Below are 19,718 nucleotides of genomic sequence, written 5' to 3'. Positions count from 1 at the left end.
TAGGACCTTAAATGCACCTATAACCAGATTGCAAAAACCATTAAGGCTCCGTGAAGCTCTTGCCTCTTCAGCTTACAGTATGGTATGGAAGCTTGTGTGTACATACGTACACACATGCTCTTCTACTATATATATGGCTCTGCAGTCCGTAATAAATTAACAACTGTAACAGGAAAAGAAACTTTGGTGTTAAAAATATCAAGTGAAATATTCAACAAAATCAATTTAGTTAAGACCCAATATCTTACATATAATCACTTAAGTATTACTTTTGGGGGAAATCTTAGACTAAGTTTTGTGTCTTTACTCCAAACCTAATGACTTGTGTATTTAATTTTAACTTAACCACTTTTGTGCCACTGTGCTACTTGCATCAATGTGTGCATGCATATATGTGTATGTGTCTCCGCATATTATCCCATGTGTTGACAAAATGGTTCTTTATATGGTACAAATTCAAGAGCATCAGTAGACTGATAAATCTGTTATGTTTCAAGGCACAGAAGAAGTTAAGTCTTCAAGAAATAAATATATATCTATATATATCTATCTATATATATATCTACATAATATGTATTATTTAAAATCTTGTAGATAGTTATGGGTTTAAGAATCGTTCTATTACACAGAAATTTTGAAAAGTACCCTGGTCCAGGAAATCAGACAATCATGTGACTAGAAAGGCACACACTTTAGTATTTAATTGCCACACTGCAAGACTTATACTGTATGTCAATCTGAACTATTATTTGAGCAGGAACCTAAGTATTGAAGTTGCTCAAATTAACCATTTGCAGTAAGCATCTTTTATTTCATCAGCAAAATGACAGAGGAAAAAAATCCCAGAATTCATTTTACACAAAAAGTAGCAATATAAACTAGTTGTTACAAGTATCACTGTACATTTAAATTGATACAATTGTCTGATGCTTCCAGGGCCAGTAAGGACTAAGTTGCCATAGGTCTATTAGTGTTAAAATATCTCAATGATGAACTACCAAGTTATGATCTCTTAAAGTGCATTTATATTCAAGTCTCATGTGCATATTTCTACACATCAACAGAAAAACGTCATGTGACATTGACTTCCAAAATGTGATCATCTTTGCTGGGAATGACAAGGATTTGCATGCCAGAGCTGGAATTGAAGACCTGTCCAGGGGGAAATGATTGAAGTCGGGGCATGGGCAAACCTTTGTGTTCTGCACTGGTTGTTGAATGTATGCTACCTCTGCTCTTTATGCTACTGTTGTCAGCTTGATCATCCATATTTTTATCCACAGAGAGATTATCATTTTCAATCCAGCTATCTGTAAAAAAAATTAAAAATGTGAAGCTCTGTTTCACATTCATCTGTACATTTTTTAATTATAATTAGTTTGCTTTCACTCATTATTATCTAAAATTATCAAAGATTATTTATGAATGCATTTAAAGTAGTATATTAACATAAGAAGAAAATCTGACAAATTTATGACATCAGTTTCACTAAAAAGAAAAAAAGCACAACAGTTCTCAATCGTGCCAATGGTGGCATGTGGAGCCATATCTAAGGCACGCGAGGCATTGCCCTATGTCAGTTCCAGCGTGCTAGCCAGCTGATTTTCGACCTTCAGAACGGCTGGGGGGAGGCTGTTTTCACCCTATCTTGTATATTTTTTGATCCCTGAAATAAGTGCTTGGCCTTATTTCCATGCATTCAAAAGCCCGATTGGGCTTATTATCGGGATTTTGGGGGGAACAGGGTATATGTCATCAGAACAATAAGTTCTACAAACAACAAGATATAATACCTTATAAATTATTATTGAAGTCTCAAAAGCCTACTGTTTTTAGTTACTTTTGTGTTGGGTCATTGTTTCATAGATATTCCTTTACTAGATTTCTCAATAACAAGAAATTGCTAAAACTCTTCAGCAAAGACAAGAGTTTCCAATGTTCTGCCTTCACTGGAAAAGTTCTTAAATAGTCAGGGAGACATTTAGAGATGTATCAGCTCAATTCCATTTACATTAACATAAACAAATTTATGGTAATTTTTGTGTCATAAAATGATGTATAAGATTAACCAGATTTCAATTCCATGGGAGTTATATTTGTCAGATTTTGAATGGTGACGAATGTTTTAAACTATATTGGAGTTTTTAAAGTCTTTTTAGTCATATTAATTGGATATTTAGATGTATTTGCTATGTTCTTTTGATATGTTGTAAGCCGCCCCAAGTCCTCGGAGATAGGTGGCATACAAATCCAATTAATAAATAATAAATTTTGAACACATTCTGTAAGTTAGCTTATTTGAAGTACCTTGATTTAAAAATTGTTGCCCTATAATGCATTGTTTTGCCAAGTTCACATTTTTGTTCAAATTAAATTTAGCATTTTTCAGGAAACATCCACATCAATACCTATTAACCCAAAATAAATGTCTTTAACCATGAAGAATTTTGATAGTGTAATGCTATGAAGTAAAATTCTGTAGAGAAAGGACATTCTATAATTTTATGTTAGCAGTTTCTCACATAACTGTTAAATACACACATTCTTACCAGCATCAAGTTGCATAAAATGAGCAGAGTGATGAGGGAGATATTTAAATAGTTTAACATCAGGAAAAGGGAGGTATCCAGCAAAGAGGGGCATTACTTCCATATGCACTTTATGGGTTGCTTGAACTGCTACTGGCATAGATATTACCCCTGAGCTCTTTCCACAGACTGCCCAGTTACTACTGTCATCCACAACTAAAATAAAGAGAAAATGTTATTCAAAATCAACTATTACTTCAACTGGTCACAATGTAACATTGGAGATAACATCCTGTAAAGCAATCTTTTGTAAATTGATATCACCTGGTGCTTAAATTTACAGATTTGACATGCTTATAAAAGAAACATGGAAGTGTAACATATTTACAAGATGGAATTTTCAAGCATCCCACTTGTTAAGGTAGCAGTAAAACATATGTTTCTTTTTTTATATATTTTTATTAATTTTCTTTAAACACACGAGACAAACAACATTTAACATTAAAGGAGCTACCATTGCTCCACTTATCTTAGAAGTCTAGCTAGTACAAAAAAAAATCTAACTATAGTCAGATCAATACAGAAATACAATCAATTAATTAAGCAAATAATAAGAACAACATTTAATATTATTGATATTGTTTCTATCAAATAATATCATATCTGGAAAAACACAATTTTGTTAAAAAGTTTAGGATTATGATTTTACTAGTACTTTTAAAGAATCAACTTGACTACATTTATAAGATTCTTCTCTAAACATGTACACTGTTGTGTTTATAGTGAAGAACAATTTGATGAAACCATTAAGGTGTTGAGTTAGAAATTGTAAGACTCGGGCTCTTGTCTTTCCTCAACTCTGAAAAATCATGGGGCAACTTTGCTATTTGTCAGCTCAATTCAGTTCCACCTCACAAACATTGATGGGACAAACAGAAGGACTCAGCACTGTGTACACTGTCTCTAGTTCTTGTACAAAAAGTAGGATATAAATCTAATAAATACATAATATCCTGAAAATCAAAAGAAAAATGTTTGTTTTGGCAACTGATGCTAACATTATGGTTCAGTAAGTTATCAATCAATAAGTAATCAAACTAAATATTGAGTAATAAATATTTACTAACCTTCATACATCAGTTTGGTTGTACAGTATCCATCCGTTTCTGTTAATGCTTCATCTTTATCCACCTCCAGGAGGTCTAAAAGACGGGTAATTGACACTTCCAATGAACAGAGCGAGCCTGTTTTACAATATTCTGCCCCCAATGGGGGGGAAATCTCAGCTTTCACATTATATAATGTCTGGCAGGAGTATAATAATATTTATGGTCAACACACAAAAGATAACTTTTTCATACTATTCAAATTGATCAGAGATAATATATTGGATAGAATACCTTAATCTCTGAGTTACTACAAACACAGCATCACAAACATCCTATTGGGGAGGGGGGGAGGAATTCCCATACAAGTAAATTTTTTATGTTTAAGACTGACATTTATAAAAATTGCTACTGTTGCAATAACATAAAACATTTTGCTAGTCACTGCTTTGTAATTCATGTTTGGTACCCCAAATGCAAAATCTTAATGGTGATTACACTAGATAGATAAAACTTTGAACAATGAAACAATGATTATATAAAATGCTTTATTGCAAACTTGTATAAGTTTCCAACATCAGCAAGTTCAATAATGAGACTGTACAGTGGAACCCCGACATAAGAGCTGCTCGACTTAAGAGCTACTCGAGATAAGAGCTGGGAGAGGAGAGACATTTTTTTATTTTATTTTATTTATTACTTGGATTTGTATGCCGCCCCTCTCCGCGATACGAGCCGAGAAGAGCCGGGCTGGCTTACTTTCCTTCCTTCCCGCGCTGATGCAGAGCCACTCGAACAAAGCGTCGCGCCCCTCTGATGCTTTCGGCGGCTTCCGAAGCGACGCTGGGCTCTTTTGCCGCCAAAAGCGTCAGGGGGGCGTGACGCTTTGTTCGAGTGGCTCTGCATCAGCGCGGGAAGGAAGGAAAGTAAGCCAGCCCGGCTCTTCTCGGCTCGTATCCCGGCACTTGGTGAGTGGAGAGGCGGTCGCCTCCCCTGCCGCCCCACTCTGGGGGTCCTTGGCTTCTGCTGGGGGTGGGGGGATCCGAACGCTGTTTTGAATTTCATATTCCGAGTGGCCCAAACGCCAAAGGCGAACTTCCGCACCTCAGGAGTTAGCTCGCAAACGGCGCGGCTGTTTTAAAACATCGCTGCCGGCCTGGGGGGGGAGAGGGAGAGGGGGGAGAGAAAGAGAGAGGGAGAGAGAGAAAGAGAGAGGGAAAGGGGGGCGAGGGGGGAGAGAAAGAGAGAGGGATAGAAAGAGAGAGAGAGTGAGAGATGCTCAGTGAGCCTTTCTTTGAAGTTGCCTTTCTTTCTTTCTTTCTTTCTCTCTCTCTTTCTTTTTCTCTCTTGCTCTCTTGCTCTTTCATTCTTTTTTCTTTCTCTTTCTTTCTTTCTTTCTCTTTCTTTCTTTCTCTTGCTTTCTTTCTTTCTCTTGCTTTCTCTCCTTCCTTCCCTCCTTCCATTTCTTTCATTCTCCCTCTCTATTTTTATTTCTCTTTCATTTTCTTTCTTTCTCTCTTGCTTGCTTTCTTTCTTGCTCTTTTTCTTTCTCTCTTTTACCTTCCCTTCCTCTATTTCTTGCTTTCCTTTTCCTTCCTCCCTTCTTTCCTCCCTCTACAGGATTGGGTGGCAGTGAAGTTGAATAAATAACTACAGTTTAATGAATAAAAATAAAAGTTTGCCATGTTGATTGTTTTGGGTAAAAAGAGGAAGGGAAGGAAAGCTCTCAGCTTATCATCTTATTAATAAGTAAAGTTACATTTATTCTTGCAATGTCTTTTTGCATAATTTAGACTAACTTTGTGAGTTTTTTGAGGGCTGGAACCAATTAAAATTATTTACATTAATTCCTATGGGGAAAAGTCGTTCGAGATAAGAGCTGCTCGACTTAAGAGCGCAGGTCCGGAACGAATTAAACTCGTATCTCGAGGTACCACTGTACTAGAAACCCCACAGGGTGATCACAGTTAATGTAAATCCTTCTTGATTCTACAGTTTTAAAAAGCCGCTTGCCATAAAAAGACAGAAATAGGGCAAGTATAAAATATAAACCAATAAATGTCAAGTACTACAGTGGAAAAGTAGTATCTCCTGCACCAATTTTAATATAATTTGTCATTACTTATTGCATTCTAGTATTCTTACAAGATATTTAGCAACTTACAAAAAAGTTTTCCAGCTGGAATTCATAAGTGTACGGCTTCAGAGAAAAAGAGTGATCTTCCGAGAATGCAGAACAAAAGTTCATTGAAAATATGCACTGCAATGATGGGGGAAGCTCTTTTGTCCACTTCAATTCCCAGACAAAAAATATTGCTTGCTTACTGTAGATGTGCTAAGAATGAATTTTTAATTAATATTACATTAGAACTGTGTTGGCTAGCAACGGGTAAAACTGAAATATTTTCTAAATAAATACAACAATTATGAGTTCATTTATATATTTTCAGAACCAATGGCTTAACTTAGAAAGAGCTAATGTTGTCATTTAGGGAAGAAATGTATACTGACAGTAGATTACCTCACCTAATAGTTTCATGTAGATGTTAAATAAGAGTTGGGAAAGATTAGAACACTGAGAAACCTCTTATCTAGGACAAGAATTCTTCCATTTAACAGCACTTTTTGAAACTCACCCCAGAAGCAGAAACAGAACCATTACAATACTACACCACTCCTAACCCTGCCCCCTGCCAAACTAGTCCAAAAGGATGTCATGAAAGATGGTACTGAAAGGTCAAGGAAGGTTGGACTGATTGCATTACCTCTATCTAGTCTGGCCAACCATCATCAACAAAATCAACACCATCCTCAGTACTATATCCAGGTCTGAAACCCAACAAAAGCAGATAATCTGCTTTCTCCAGAGCACTTTCTCAACAACCTTCCCTACTGCCCAACATTACTGGATCCAGCAACAGTTTCTTTAAAAGATGGGCACTGCCTCTGTAAGAGCTAGAGAGACTACCCCTTCCCACAAATATGCAAACAGCATAATCTGAATCCAATTACAAATTTCATGGAAGGCCTTAACCAAGCAAGACCTAGATCTAATGCACAGGTGGCCATAGTTATAGCTTAAGCACCCTATCCACTTCTTTGGTACCAACAGGCTCAAACGCTTCCCAATTACTACAGTAACTTCTTCTTTAGTATAAATATTCTGCAGAAATATAATCAAATGTTTTGCATGCTCCTTAACTATTGATATATTCTACAGTGTGACACAATCTACACAATAGCCTTGCTTTAGCCAATGAAGGAAAAGCAAATTATCTTCTTAAACTTTCATTCTCTTTCTAATATCAGCTATCTGAACTCATGTTTCTCTATTTTCCTGAAGTTGTCTGGCCATTTCTATTTCTATGTATGGATCTATTTTTTTTTGCAAACTCTGAAAGCAAAAACTTTGTTAGTATTTAGGAATTAATGCAAATGTTTAGTATTTTACACATTCTTTTTTAGTATAAATTATGTATGCCAATCTTTCAAAGTCTCTAGAGCAGGCCATTTTGTTCTTTGTTGAAAAAGTGCAATTAGCATTAACCTTTTAATTTCTTTTTGTCCTACATGTTTAAGGAGTTCAATTATTTGAAAATAAATGCATTGTAATTGAAAACTGCAATTCAAATCATGAAAAACAGATTTTCATCTAATACCAGTCAAATAAAATTACATGTCTGCAATACTTTCTCAAAACCCTATCTCTATTGCTGCTTTTCAACGGCCTGTCAAAAAATCACAATAGCATTTACAGTAAGATTATTGGGGGGAAAAACAGCAGCCCAAACTGAAGCTAATAGACTCTCCATAAAGGTGCATTAGATGAGACAAGGGACTCTTGAAGTTCCATTTGTTCTTCCCAAATACTTTTCAGGCATTACAATAAAATGAGAGCTTTCATAATCATTTTTAAAATAAACACTTTGTTTTTTTGAAGCCACATATATGAAGATATTTATAACTTTTAAGATGCATAACAAAATTTGTGAAATTGAGCTGTAGTTCAAATCTATGTTTGTCATTACAAGAAATACATGTAAAATAATTACCTGTTCAGCTTTAGGATTTAGAGGTTGAAGACTTAAATCTTTATAAATGTCAGAACTTTTGAGATTATTGTCAGAAAATTGAAAACAGATTTCTGACATGTTCTGCACACAAACTTGTATATATTTCCTAAAGTAAGAAAAAATTAAATTAAAAATAAGAAACTATTATAGACATTTATTGCTATATACAATTTAACTGTGTGTGCATGCATGTATATAGAGTCTTGCAGCAGAATTAACCAAATGAAAACAACAGTTTTAAAAAACTGAGAAAAACATGCCAAATTTCATTAGATTATAGCCTAACCCTGAATTTAAATTATTTTTAAGCAAAGATCTCATTTGAAAGGTTAAAAAAAATCCCACCACAAAATTGACAGTAGACATCTATACATATCTACTTGGAAGAGTCAAGCTGAATTCAATCAGCTTTCTCCCAAGGAAGGTTCTGGTTTAGGGTTGCAGCTTAAAACATAAAAGGACCCAAATATAGCCTTTCATTTAAAAAGTATTTTCAAACCTCTTTGCTCATTCAAACTACCTACAGTAACTAGTAGTTTCGATAAGAAAAGCTTTTATGAGGGAATATGTTCTATGCACAACTCTCGGAGTGAACCCACCAACACAAAAGACCCTTATTTCATGGTAAAATCAAACTCTTTATTGATGAATGCACACATAGTGACAAGCAGATTTGAAAATGGCAAGGAAAAGGGAGTTATTTCTCTCTCTGGAGCTAAGCATCAACATAGTCTGGGAAAGGCCCAAACTTGGCCTAATTGGAATTTCTTAGATAACAAGCCCATTTATCATTAGTACCGTATTTTTCGGTGTATAAGACACACCTTTTTACTTCAAAAAAGTGTGCCAAAAACTGGGTGCGTCTTATACACTGAATGCTGTCGGGTGGCGGTTGATGGCGGAGGTGGCAGCCTTACTGTAGTCCTGCGGCGGTGGCTTTTCACACAGTTTGGCGGCTGGTGCCAACCGCCATTACCAAGCTGCATGAGAAGCCGCTATCACCAGACAACGGGAAGGCTTCTGCCGCTACTGCTGTCGGTATGGGCGAAACCTGAGCTTCTGTCCTCTGTCGCGTGACCACCTCTCTCCCTTGGTAGGTTCATTTCACTTTCTCCTCTGTAAACCAACTTCTGTAGCAACCTCTAATGCCGCTGCTGCTTCCTCCTCTGTAAACCAACTTGTTTTGTTCCAACAAGGGGAGGACAGGAGGCTGCTGCTTTCGCCACCACCGCCGCTTCTAATGGAGGCTGAGGCAAACAGGCAGCGCTGCATTCTCGTCAAACCGGTTTCAGCCATCCTCCTCAGCCGCCCCTCTTTGGACGGAACTGAAACATGGGTGGCTAAGGAGGAAGGCTGAAGCGGGTTTGACGAGAACGCAGCGCTGCCCATTTGCCTCAGCCTCCATTAGAAGCAGCAGCAGTGGTGAAAGCAGCAGCCTCCCGTCCTCTCCTTGTTGCAACGAAACAAGTTGGCTTACAGAGGAGGAAGAGACGAGTTGGTTTAGAGAGACCTCCTTTACTGGGATGAAGTCTCTTTGCATCCCAGTGCTGAGAGTCACCCCGGCTCGTCCTCTTCCCTCCCCCACCCTTTCCCCTCACTTCCAGCGCTCCCTCATATATGAAGGAAAAAACGAAGAATATGTTCCTGGCGTGGGCTTTGGAGACAATCCTGATCAGGGTAGGGATGGCAGCGAAGGAAAGTGTGTGTGCGGCAGGGGGAAGGAGAACAGGGTCCCTGTGGCAGGCAAGGACAGGCAACATAGGTGGCGGAGGGGGGAGGAATTGAGGGTCATTTAGGGTGAAAGGTGCACAGAGTGGCAGGTGACAAAGAAGCACCGCAGTCAGGTTTTTGGCTGGAGCCAGGAAAAGGGGATGAGGATGAGCCCCTTAGCCCTTCAAAGATGTGGAGCCTGGCCTTTGGGATCGGGCAATGCAGTGAGTCTCTCTCGGAGGTGGATCCCGGCAGCAGAGGAATTCTGGGAGTTCAAGTCCACAAGTCTTGAAACTGTCAGGTTTGAAGACTCCTGGGTTAGGGGTGCAAGGGACTTCAAACCTGGCAAGTTTAAGGCTTGTGGACTTTAACTCCCATGCCTGAGGTAGCATGACTGGTGGAGGAATTCTGGGACTTGAAGTCCACAAGTCTTAAAGCTGTCAAGTTTGAAGTTTGTAAAAAGTGTACAAGGTTTTAAAAGTGTACAAGGTTTTAAAAAGTATACATGGTTGTAAAATGTATTCTGCTACACTGGTATTTTATTAAACAATATAATACTACACCATTTGGTTCAGAATACAGTGGTACCTCGGTTCTCGAACGCTTTGGTTTTCATACATTTCAGATACCGAACAAAATTTTCTGCAAAAATTTGCTTCGGTATCCGAACAAAAATTCGGATACTGAACAGAAAATTTTGTTTACTATCCGAAATGTAAGATCTGAGGGGACGAGGTGAGAGGGAATAGGAGTCGGAATCCCGACACGCCCCTCCTGGCTGCCCTCTTAACAGCCTCCCAGTCTCTACCTTGTAACTGCTCCAAGCTGCAGGAAGGGTGTGTCTTATACACCGGTGTGTTTTATACACCAAAAAATATGGTATATGAATCAGCTCACCAAGATCCCAAGCAAAAATCCTTCAGCAGATAATGTCTTTTATTGAGGCAGAAACCATGGTTTTGAAGCCTTGTTAAAGCACACCCCCATCTACAACGTCTCCCATCAATGGCGTTGAAACTCCACACCCAATTACCCCAAATCCTTTGCCTTTATGCTGCCTGGAAGTGACATCACATCCCAAAGAGGCTAAGACTGTAAGCTACTATCTTTTACTATGCAACTCCTCTCCTCTCCCCTTCTCAGCAATCTCCTATATGAGGATATATCCACTGACTATCCACTGCAATGTCTTCCTCATTCCCCGACTGGGACCACTCCCCCATTGTTATATCAGCCTCCTCTAGTGGTTCCTTGGATTCACTCAGGTCACTTTCTCCCTCACTCTCTACATCAACTGGCAACCTCGCTGAGGGGCCTGGCTCATCCTCCTCAGAATCTGACATGACCTGAGGTGGACAAGGAACACTCACAACAGAATAGAAAATGAGAATACTGAATAGGTTACCTTATGCCTGCTGTTAATAACGAATGCTTGGCTTTAAAAGGAACACTGAAGGTAAGTGAAATAATAGTGGAGTAAATTGACCACGGACAATCAATGGTGACCTATATGAAATATATAATAAAATTATATGATATATTGCTTAAAATTTCTATTTAAATAAATGTTTAAATTTTGGGCATGGAAGAATAAGTGAAGAGCACAGCATAGCATAGCAGAGTGATGGCAAACCTTTTTTGGCTTGTGTGACAAAAGGGTGTGTGTGTGCATGCCCACACCCATAATGCAATGCCCTCCCCCCACGCATGCACACAACCCCTGCGTTCCCTCTGCACATTCGCACAGCCGCCTGCACTCTCCCCGCGCATGCACACAACCCTCACTGAAGCCCCAGACTTCCGGTAGGCCCTTTAGTCAATTTTTTGCCCACGGTTCAGGAGGCTTTCTTGAAACCTGGGGAGAGTGAAAATTGCTGGAAAGAAGGCCAAAACTGACACAGAGCAACACCTTTCATGCCCTCAGGTACCTCTACTTAAGAATGCCTCTACTTAAGAACTTTTCTAGATAAGAACCGGGTGTTCAAGATTTTTTTGCCTCCTCTTATGTTGTGGTTCAGCCTGAGCAAGATCAAAGACCAGCTGCGTCTCTGCTGGCTCCATGCCCGGGGGAGGCTGAGAGCGAAGAGGAGAGTTCTTGGCAGCCAGACTGGGGAGATAACAATCTGGAAAGTGACGAGGAAGAGGGGCCTGGGAGGGGCTCTCTCAAGCAAGTAGCTTGGAGTCTCTGGAGTCATTGGATGATGAGGCACAAGCTATCATTAATATGCGACAGAGACGCATAGATCAAAGGAGGCAGCAACTGAATAGATATTATCAGCGTTGAATGAGGAACACCAGGGCTTGGGTGTGGTCCTCATTAGCAGGGAAGGGTTTATAAGGCATGAGAACCATTCCAGCAGCGTGGAGTGTTATCACAGTGGAATTGGAGTTATCTGCCTTTTCTCTCAGCGTTTTGTTCCTGGCTCGTGGCCCAGCAGTCTTGAAGACCCGTGGGAGGTTTGTGCCTGTTAGCAACAGCCTCGTTTGTCATCAAGGATCCTGTGTTTTTGTATGAACAATTGCCTTCGTGTATCTATTTGGAGTTCCAGTGCTTTCCTGACTTGTAAGGACATTTTCTGTTGGCTTCTTTTCTCTTTACTGTTATAAAACTGTGTTTGGATTCAACCGGTGTGTCTGGCTTATCTTTTTGGGTTGGTCATAGCTTCCGGAGTGACCCAGACAGAATATCTTAAGAACCATTTTCTACTTAAGAACCAGAACCCTGAAAATTTTCCCAGTTTCCTGCCATTCCCCCTGGGTTTCTCTCTCTGGCGCAGTGTATGGGAGGCAGCCTTGCCTCAGGTGTATGGGAGGCATGTGCTCCTCCTCGCCACCTCAGAGTTCCTCTTTTTTAAAAAAACCTTAAGGTTTTGGAATTCTTTGATTCCCCTCACCTCATCTTCTTCCATCGGGAGCAACTGTCCTCCTCCTCTTCTTCCTCATCCTCCTCCCACCCAAATTCTAAGCTTTTATTTCTTCCCTAATGGGTTTGCACGCATCATTTGCTTTTACATTGATTCCTATGGGGAAAATTGCTTCTACTTACAAACTTTTCTACTTAAGAACCTGGTCACGGAAAAAATTAAGTTCTTAAGCAGAGGCACCACTGTATTAATATAGAAGTATTTGCCAGTTTGAAATATGATATTGACATCTGAATTTCATTTTTAATTAATTTAAATATTAACCTTTATTCATAATTTTTTACCTTTTGGTCAATTGTAGTCATGCTATTGTAAGACGTTTCTTTCTCTTTGCCTTTTTTCCGACACTCTTTACTCGATAGATTCTCATTTTCCATCATACACATTGGGACTGATGGCGAGTATAAAACTTCAAGTTCAAAGGTAATCACATGATAAGCAGGAATCACTGGTAAGCTGATGCTAGTGATTTTTTCAGATGACTGAACAGTTAATGATGCTTCTGATACCTTTTCTACAATTGCATGAAATATAAATTAGAGGCTATAATTTACATATGAATTAACAAATTATTCAACTTGTAACATATAAGCAAACTAAGTAACTGTTTTGAATGTTCCAAGCATGAAATAAAACATGTATTTCCCAGTTTTATTTTATTTGTTCTGAGCATTGTAACCGTTTCAAGAGAGAAAGGAGACAGAAGGAGATAAGTGTTTTCCTATCCAGCCAGCGCCACATTAGTGATCAGCCATGCCTCAAATTCTATTGCTTTAGACTGGATGAGCTGGAGTGGGAGATAAGTACTCACAATAAAATAGGACTTAAATTCCTTATTAGTCAGAAAAATAGCTGAGCAAAGGTTTTCTAAATTATTGTTATGAGAAAATTAAGGTTATGCATGTGTGTTGTATTATTTTGCAGGCGCATAATCCAAACATCTTAATAATGGTTGCTTGATTGCTTATGATTTGGCATAAATTATTGTTATTTGGTATAAATCAGTTTTGTTTTAATATAATATTTTTAGATACATACATGTTTATGTACATAAAATTATTGTATTAATAAAAAAAATATTTCTTAAGATCTCTATACATGTTCCTATGCCTTGCGGAAATTGACTTTCAAGTGCAACTGAGGTGGCTTATTTTGTTTTCCTATGAAAAACTCTACATCAACAAATCTACTTCAGAGGCATGTTGGCACTAAGATTGAGAATTCATGTGAAAACATATCCTCGTTAATTGACAACAGCAACAGATGTATGGATGAGTGCTAAGGCTTAATGTTGCTTTTAATGGTATTTCCCTGTGTTTTAAACCAGAGGTCTCCAACCTTGGCAGTTTTTCTGGCTGAGGAATTCTGGGAGTTGAAGTCCAAAAGTCTTAAAGTTGCCAAAGTTGGAGATCCCTGTTTTAAACAGCAAGGGAGAAAGGAGAAGTAAAACTTCAGAAATAGATTTGATTCTACTTATTTTTATAAATGTATGTATTAAATTTGGAAACTATCCATCCTCCTCGTGGAGAAACATATTATATCAAATCATAATTATGTTATGTGTTAAAATCTGCAATTTCATTGATTGTTTATAATGTGAAATCTCTTTTATCATAGGATTAAAATATAACAAAACTGAATTCCTTGGTGTAACAACAAAACTAAATACCTTGAGTATTTGAATAAATCACAGCTTTGCTTTCAGGATGGTACGAGACAGGCATGGCATCAGCATTACTTAGTTGTAGTGCATCTCCACTCTTTATAGTATAGTGGCCAGTAGTCACTGTAAATTTTACCTTCTGAGGAATGCCAGCCAAAAGGCTATCTGGAGAATAATGAGTTGAAAATAAGGGGTGTGGCAAAGAAATCATTGCTTGCACAACATAATTTGGATATTACTGAATCAACTACACAGATCTGTTTTAGTGTGTCTAATTGCCTAATCCTCATTTTTATCACATATAAACATTTAAAGACACAATACTGCGCCTGCAAGAGTTCAAAAATACCTTCCATCCTTCCATCCATCCATATCTAGTCTAGTCTAGTCTAGTCCAGTCCAGTCCAGTCCAGTCCAGTCCAGTCTAGTCTAATCTATCATGTCTTCAGGGAGGTTTGACTGTTTACATCAAAAACTCCAAAAGGTGGTCCAATAACTGCTGAATTAACAGCTTAGTTAAAACAGAGATACACAAAAGGGACAAACAGAACACTCATAAAGAAAGCACCATTAATTCTTTTATATTGGGACCACCACAAAGGTAATCAATATTGTTTACCAAAAAGTTTCAATGAATCAAATCACAAATTCTTTGGAGAAACATAGAAAATAGATGGCAGAAAAAGACTTAATGGTCCATTGAGCCTATCTTTAAAGTTTCTAGGTATCTAGAGCTGGCCATAGTATTTCAAATGGGCTCTGACTAATATCCTATACAGTGAGTTTATGACCTTCTTTTTCTTGCTAGTGATCTCTCTAATGATGCATCCTAAAATTTTGTTTGCCTTCACAGCTGCCTGGTTACACTGTTTGCTCATCAAGAGGATTCTTTTTCTTTCAAGTGCATGATCATACAGTTAGAAACAATAAACTGCAGTTTTCACATTTTTGATCAACTTCCCAGCAATACCAAATCATTTTCCATGTTATGAATGCCCCCAGGAAAATCAAGTCTACTATCAAGTCTATTGCACATATGAGTATTAGTTCAGCATTCACAAAACAATAAAATGCTGCTCTCAAATATCCTGTTTTCTATCACATAATCTATCACATGAGTGTTTCATCTTCATTTAATTATCTATGAAAGATTTCAAGGAAACTACTTTACAAGTAGGGTTTATTTGAAGAACATCTCATTTTAGATGAACAAGGAGCTGTGTTTTAATCCATTAGAAACAGCTTAAACTTTCACAATAAACGCAGAGAATGACGGCAGTGCCAGTAACTCATTCTATTATGTTCCATATTTTATGATATTTTCATATATTGCAATAGATACACATTAAAAAAAATAGTGCCATTAGATGGGCAGTGAAGTTCATTTGACAGTTCCCCTGGATTCATCAATGTATGATATTTTTACTTTAAAGCAACAATTATATACTGCAGTAAGGAAAAGTTTGTAAACTCTTTAGAACTATCTGCAGTAATGCAGTTTTGTTACTTCTAATAAGATGTAAGATTTAAACTGCTTTTAATGGAGCATTCATAATTTTTTTTTCTCAATGCTGAAGCTCCTTACATATTGTAATCATTAATAACCATTTTCAAGGTTTAAATGTATAAATTCCCAAAACAGATAACCAGTAACATCTTAAAATATATGTAAGTTATCATTTAAGAACAATCAAACTATACTGCTCAAAAAAATAGAGGGAACATTCAAATAACACAACCTAGATCTGAATGAATGAAATATTCTCATTGAATATTTCATTTGTAAAACTATTCCATTTGCACAACAGCATGTGAAATTGACTTGTGTTGCTTCCTAAGTGGACAGTTTGATTTCACAGAAGTTTGATTTACTTGAAGTTATAGTCTGTTTTTTAAGTGTTCCTTTAATTTTTTTGAGCAGTGCATATTTGGTCCAAGTACATTTAAAAAAAAAAAAAAGATTAATGGAAGATAGCTACAAGTTAGTTTGCAGCTTTTTTGTTTGAGAAATAATTTTAAAACTATAAGAAATAATAACAAAGTACAACTTTTAATTATTTGCTTACCAGTACTTGGTTCCACTTTTAGCTGTGGCTCCTGAGAATAGATATCATACTGCACAATTGGATAAATATGAAGTAGGGCAAACTGCATTTTGCCCACCGAAATGCATAACTGCCTGAGTGTATATGTTCCAGGTTCTTTGCCCTATGAGAACATTTGAAGTATTTATAGATTAACATTCTTAATGTTTAACTGAAGGCTATTTGTACAAAGCAAGAGATTGTGTAATTATATGTTGATCTGGTCAACATATAATTACACAAAATAGAATGCATTTTTCATCCTCAACCACTGGTATATTCTATATTTTTATGAACAGAGCAAAAAGACTTAGCACAGCTTCAAACGCACTTTTACATTAAATAATTTGAAGTCACATTAATTTACAGAAGAATAATATCTTGTTGCTCCTTCCATCGATTTCATCCTGTGAATACTGAGTTCAACTAAATGTGTTCTGTTATATGTAATAGGAAAAACATATATAGGCCAGCCAGTCATATACTGTACAGCTCTACTTTACACAAATAAATTCATGGCATTAGGAATTGTGCTATTTCATGTACATACATGTTTGAATTGGCCACTGACAATTAAATTTTCACATATGACCAATTATTTGGTGGTCTTCATACCCGGCCCCTCAATATCATGAGAATTTTCAGTTTTAAGAATGGAGGTTTTTTTGTTTCATATTCATCTATTTCAAACTGAGTTTTGGGTTTGCTTTGCTTTTTGTATTTTTTCTTCTCTGTCTCTTTGTTTGTATTTATTTCTTGTATTGGTCAATGTTTTTATGTACACAGTACAGTGGTACATAAAAACTTGTGAACACTTTGGAACTCTCAATGTTTCTGCATAAATATGAGCTAAAATGTTATCTATTCTCTAAAATATTATCTATTATCTATTCTCAAAAACATTTCATTTGTTCACCTTGCTGTGTGGCAAAAGTATAAAACATACCTGGGTTCTGAAAGTTATTTTATTGATCCCTGCTTCCAGTATTAAATTGCTACATTTTAATACGTGGGCCCCATCCTCCAGAGCCAACCCTATAGGTATTTCCAGTGAAGAGCTGCTCTCCTGTCTTCGTAACAGCATATGCACATTTTTGCAGATGATCCCTGTTGTGTTCAAAGAATTATCTGAGGGACTTCTTTCATACATTTCATACAACTCCAGCCCTTGTAAGCCACTTCTTGAAAGAGAGACACCTACAATTTCATTTGGAAAGTTGATAATACCATTGGAAGTCTTGTGCTTCGTAAGCCATTCAGCTGTCTTCCGGTAGCTATTTTTTTCAATGCTGAAATGGACATTAATAGCAATGTGATCCACATTCACTGAGATGGGCATCAGATTTACCAGCGTCAGTTCAATAGATAGGGTTCCACCCACATGAACCACAGCATTAGGAGGATCAAAATGTAGATTCTTCAACTGTGCGAAGGAATGCATGGAAAGCATAACTTTCTGCCCTGGGAATAAAATATAAATGGGATTTATGATACCCTATGTTGGCAGGATCACATTTCCATTTATCTAATTATAATAACCTTAAGGAGAAAGTAATTTCTTCATAATGTAAACATATTTAACTCAATAAAAATATATTACATCATTGATCCTGATTACATCATTGATCCTGGCTTCTGTGATTTCAAAAATATCAAAAATAAAAATATTCAAAAATATTTCAAAAATATTACTCACATACTTCAACTGTATTTTTCTAAAGACTAGAAACTTGTTGCTCTAAAAATCTAAAATCTAAAATTGAATTATCATATTTTGTAAATGTGATACAATTAATGGATTTACATAGAATTTAAAACTTAACTGCACTGAAATTATTTGTAATAAAAAAATAAATAAAAGGCAGGCACAAGTAAGAATCTTGAGAAAATTAAGTTATTATCTTGACATTCGCCGAATGAAGTTGATAGCTTTTAATGTAGTTTGATTTATTCCCTCAAATCTTACCTTCTGTTTCTGAGGGTTGTTTGGCAAAATCTAATATTTCGTGGCAAAAATGTTTCCGCTCTTCTTCAGTTAAATTATTATCACCAGCTAAAAGACTGCTTGTCTGAAGATAGCTGGTACAAAGATAAGGAAGGATTGGAAAACAATGTATAGACCAGTGTTTCCCAACCTTGGCAACTTGAAGCCAACGAATGCTGGCTGAGGAATTCTGGGAGTTGAAGTACAGATATCTTCAAGTTGCCAAGGTTGGGAAACACTGGTATATACAACTCTTCATAAAAACATCAGCTAATTATTTTATCTTCCATTGAGCAGAAATACTAAAAAAAAATTATAATGCAATAATTTTAGTAGTTCAGTAGTGATTTCATGCAAACAACATTTTTCTATATTCTTGATGCTTTATTTAAAACTGTAATTTAAATATGAACATGTGAAAATATGTATTTAAAGCAATTAATTGGGAGCAAGAGAAAGGGATCACACACACACTTTCTCTGTCCTCAATTTACTTCAAGTTCATTTAGTAACTATTCAAAGTTACAATGGCACTGAAAAAAATTGACTCATATCCATTTTTCACACAATCCTTGCTGCATCCCTTTAGTCAGACATTGGCAACTGACTCATATGATGGTTGCAGTGTCTCAGGGTCACGTGCTCATTGGTAAGCAAAGCCAGATTCACCTAACAACTGTGGCAAGAAAGGGCATAAAATGGGGCAACATTCATTTAACAAATGTCTCACTTAGCAACAAATTATGGGTTCAATTGTGGTTGTAAAGCAAGGACTCCTTCCCTCCCTCCCTCCCTCTCTCTCTCTCTCTGTATATCAATCTATCCGTCTTTTTTTTTCAAAGTTACATTTTTATTTTTAAATATTAGAAATAAAAAACCCAATGTGAACGGAATGGGAAATTTATCTTGTACCACCACTTGATGCCTGGGCAGACAGAGGATTAATTCATGGTACATCATATAGGGGGGGAGAGGAGAACAATGGAGGTTGAGCTTTATGTAAAAATTATGTAAAAAGAAAGCAAGCACAAATATACAGTATATCCGTTTTTAAAAAAAACCAAATTAAATAATTCCTACAGTGGAAGAAAAGGTTTTTGCTTGAAAAACACCATGAGGAATTTGCTTGGTTCTTTGGCAGCCCTGTCTAATGTAATGTTATTTAATGTAATGTTATTTAATGACCAAAGGGGCACCGGGAATTGAGGTATGCTGAATGCTGTTTGCAAATATAGAGAAGATATAAATAAAGAAAAGAGTGAATCAACTAACTCTGATTGAACAAAAGGAGTAGATTATTCTGAGATCATATCCATCTTTTTAAAAAGGATACTTTTCAGTTTGCCCAAGGTGCTTCTGACATTCTGCTAATTGCTTTCGTGTATGTGTAATAAGCAATGTCCATCCTTCAGCGAGATACGTTTTTAATGCACCTTGAAGATAAACCTCGGCTTTTTGAGGACTCTTCTTTTTCCTTAGGAACAAATTCACCAAGAGGAAGGGAAAAAAGGAAAACACATTAAATGCATTCATTTTAAAACTTTTATTTGTAAACCCTTTCTTTAGCTATTATCTATTACAACTATCAACTAATGTATAAGTGACAAATTCCTCATTTAATAAAGTAAATTCACTAATAAACATGT

At 36.8% G+C, this 19,718-nt stretch overlaps 1 protein-coding gene across 1 annotated transcript in view; it reads right to left on the bottom strand.

Moving 5' to 3' along the window:
* Positions 1-790: 790 nt before the first annotated feature.
* TRAPPC10 (trafficking protein particle complex subunit 10) overlaps positions 791-19,718 on the bottom strand; it is a 67,583-nt gene continuing 48,655 nt past the window's right edge. Inside the window, exons 12-23 of the mRNA XM_070750510.1 lie at positions 19,406-19,546; positions 18,055-18,167; positions 17,035-17,549; positions 16,071-16,212; positions 14,011-14,169; positions 12,626-12,855; positions 10,823-10,923; positions 7,687-7,813; positions 5,799-5,969; positions 3,656-3,833; positions 2,550-2,744; positions 791-1,310 (exon numbers count right to left, since the gene is read on the bottom strand). Coding sequence (XP_070606611.1) covers positions 1,072-1,310; positions 2,550-2,744; positions 3,656-3,833; positions 5,799-5,969; positions 7,687-7,813; positions 10,823-10,923; positions 12,626-12,855; positions 14,011-14,169; positions 16,071-16,212; positions 17,035-17,549; positions 18,055-18,167; positions 19,406-19,546 — 2,311 coding nt within the window. The 3' untranslated portion in view covers positions 791-1,071. The remainder of the gene's footprint in view (positions 1,311-2,549; positions 2,745-3,655; positions 3,834-5,798; positions 5,970-7,686; positions 7,814-10,822; positions 10,924-12,625; positions 12,856-14,010; positions 14,170-16,070; positions 16,213-17,034; positions 17,550-18,054; positions 18,168-19,405; positions 19,547-19,718) is intronic.

The sequence above is a fragment of the Erythrolamprus reginae genome, chromosome 4 (genome assembly GCF_031021105.1).
Source record: "Erythrolamprus reginae isolate rEryReg1 chromosome 4, rEryReg1.hap1, whole genome shotgun sequence".
In the NCBI taxonomy this organism is placed as follows: Eukaryota; Metazoa; Chordata; class Lepidosauria; order Squamata; family Dipsadidae; genus Erythrolamprus; species Erythrolamprus reginae.
Note: the sequence above shows the minus strand (reverse complement) of the source record. Positions and strands in the feature narration are given on the sequence as shown.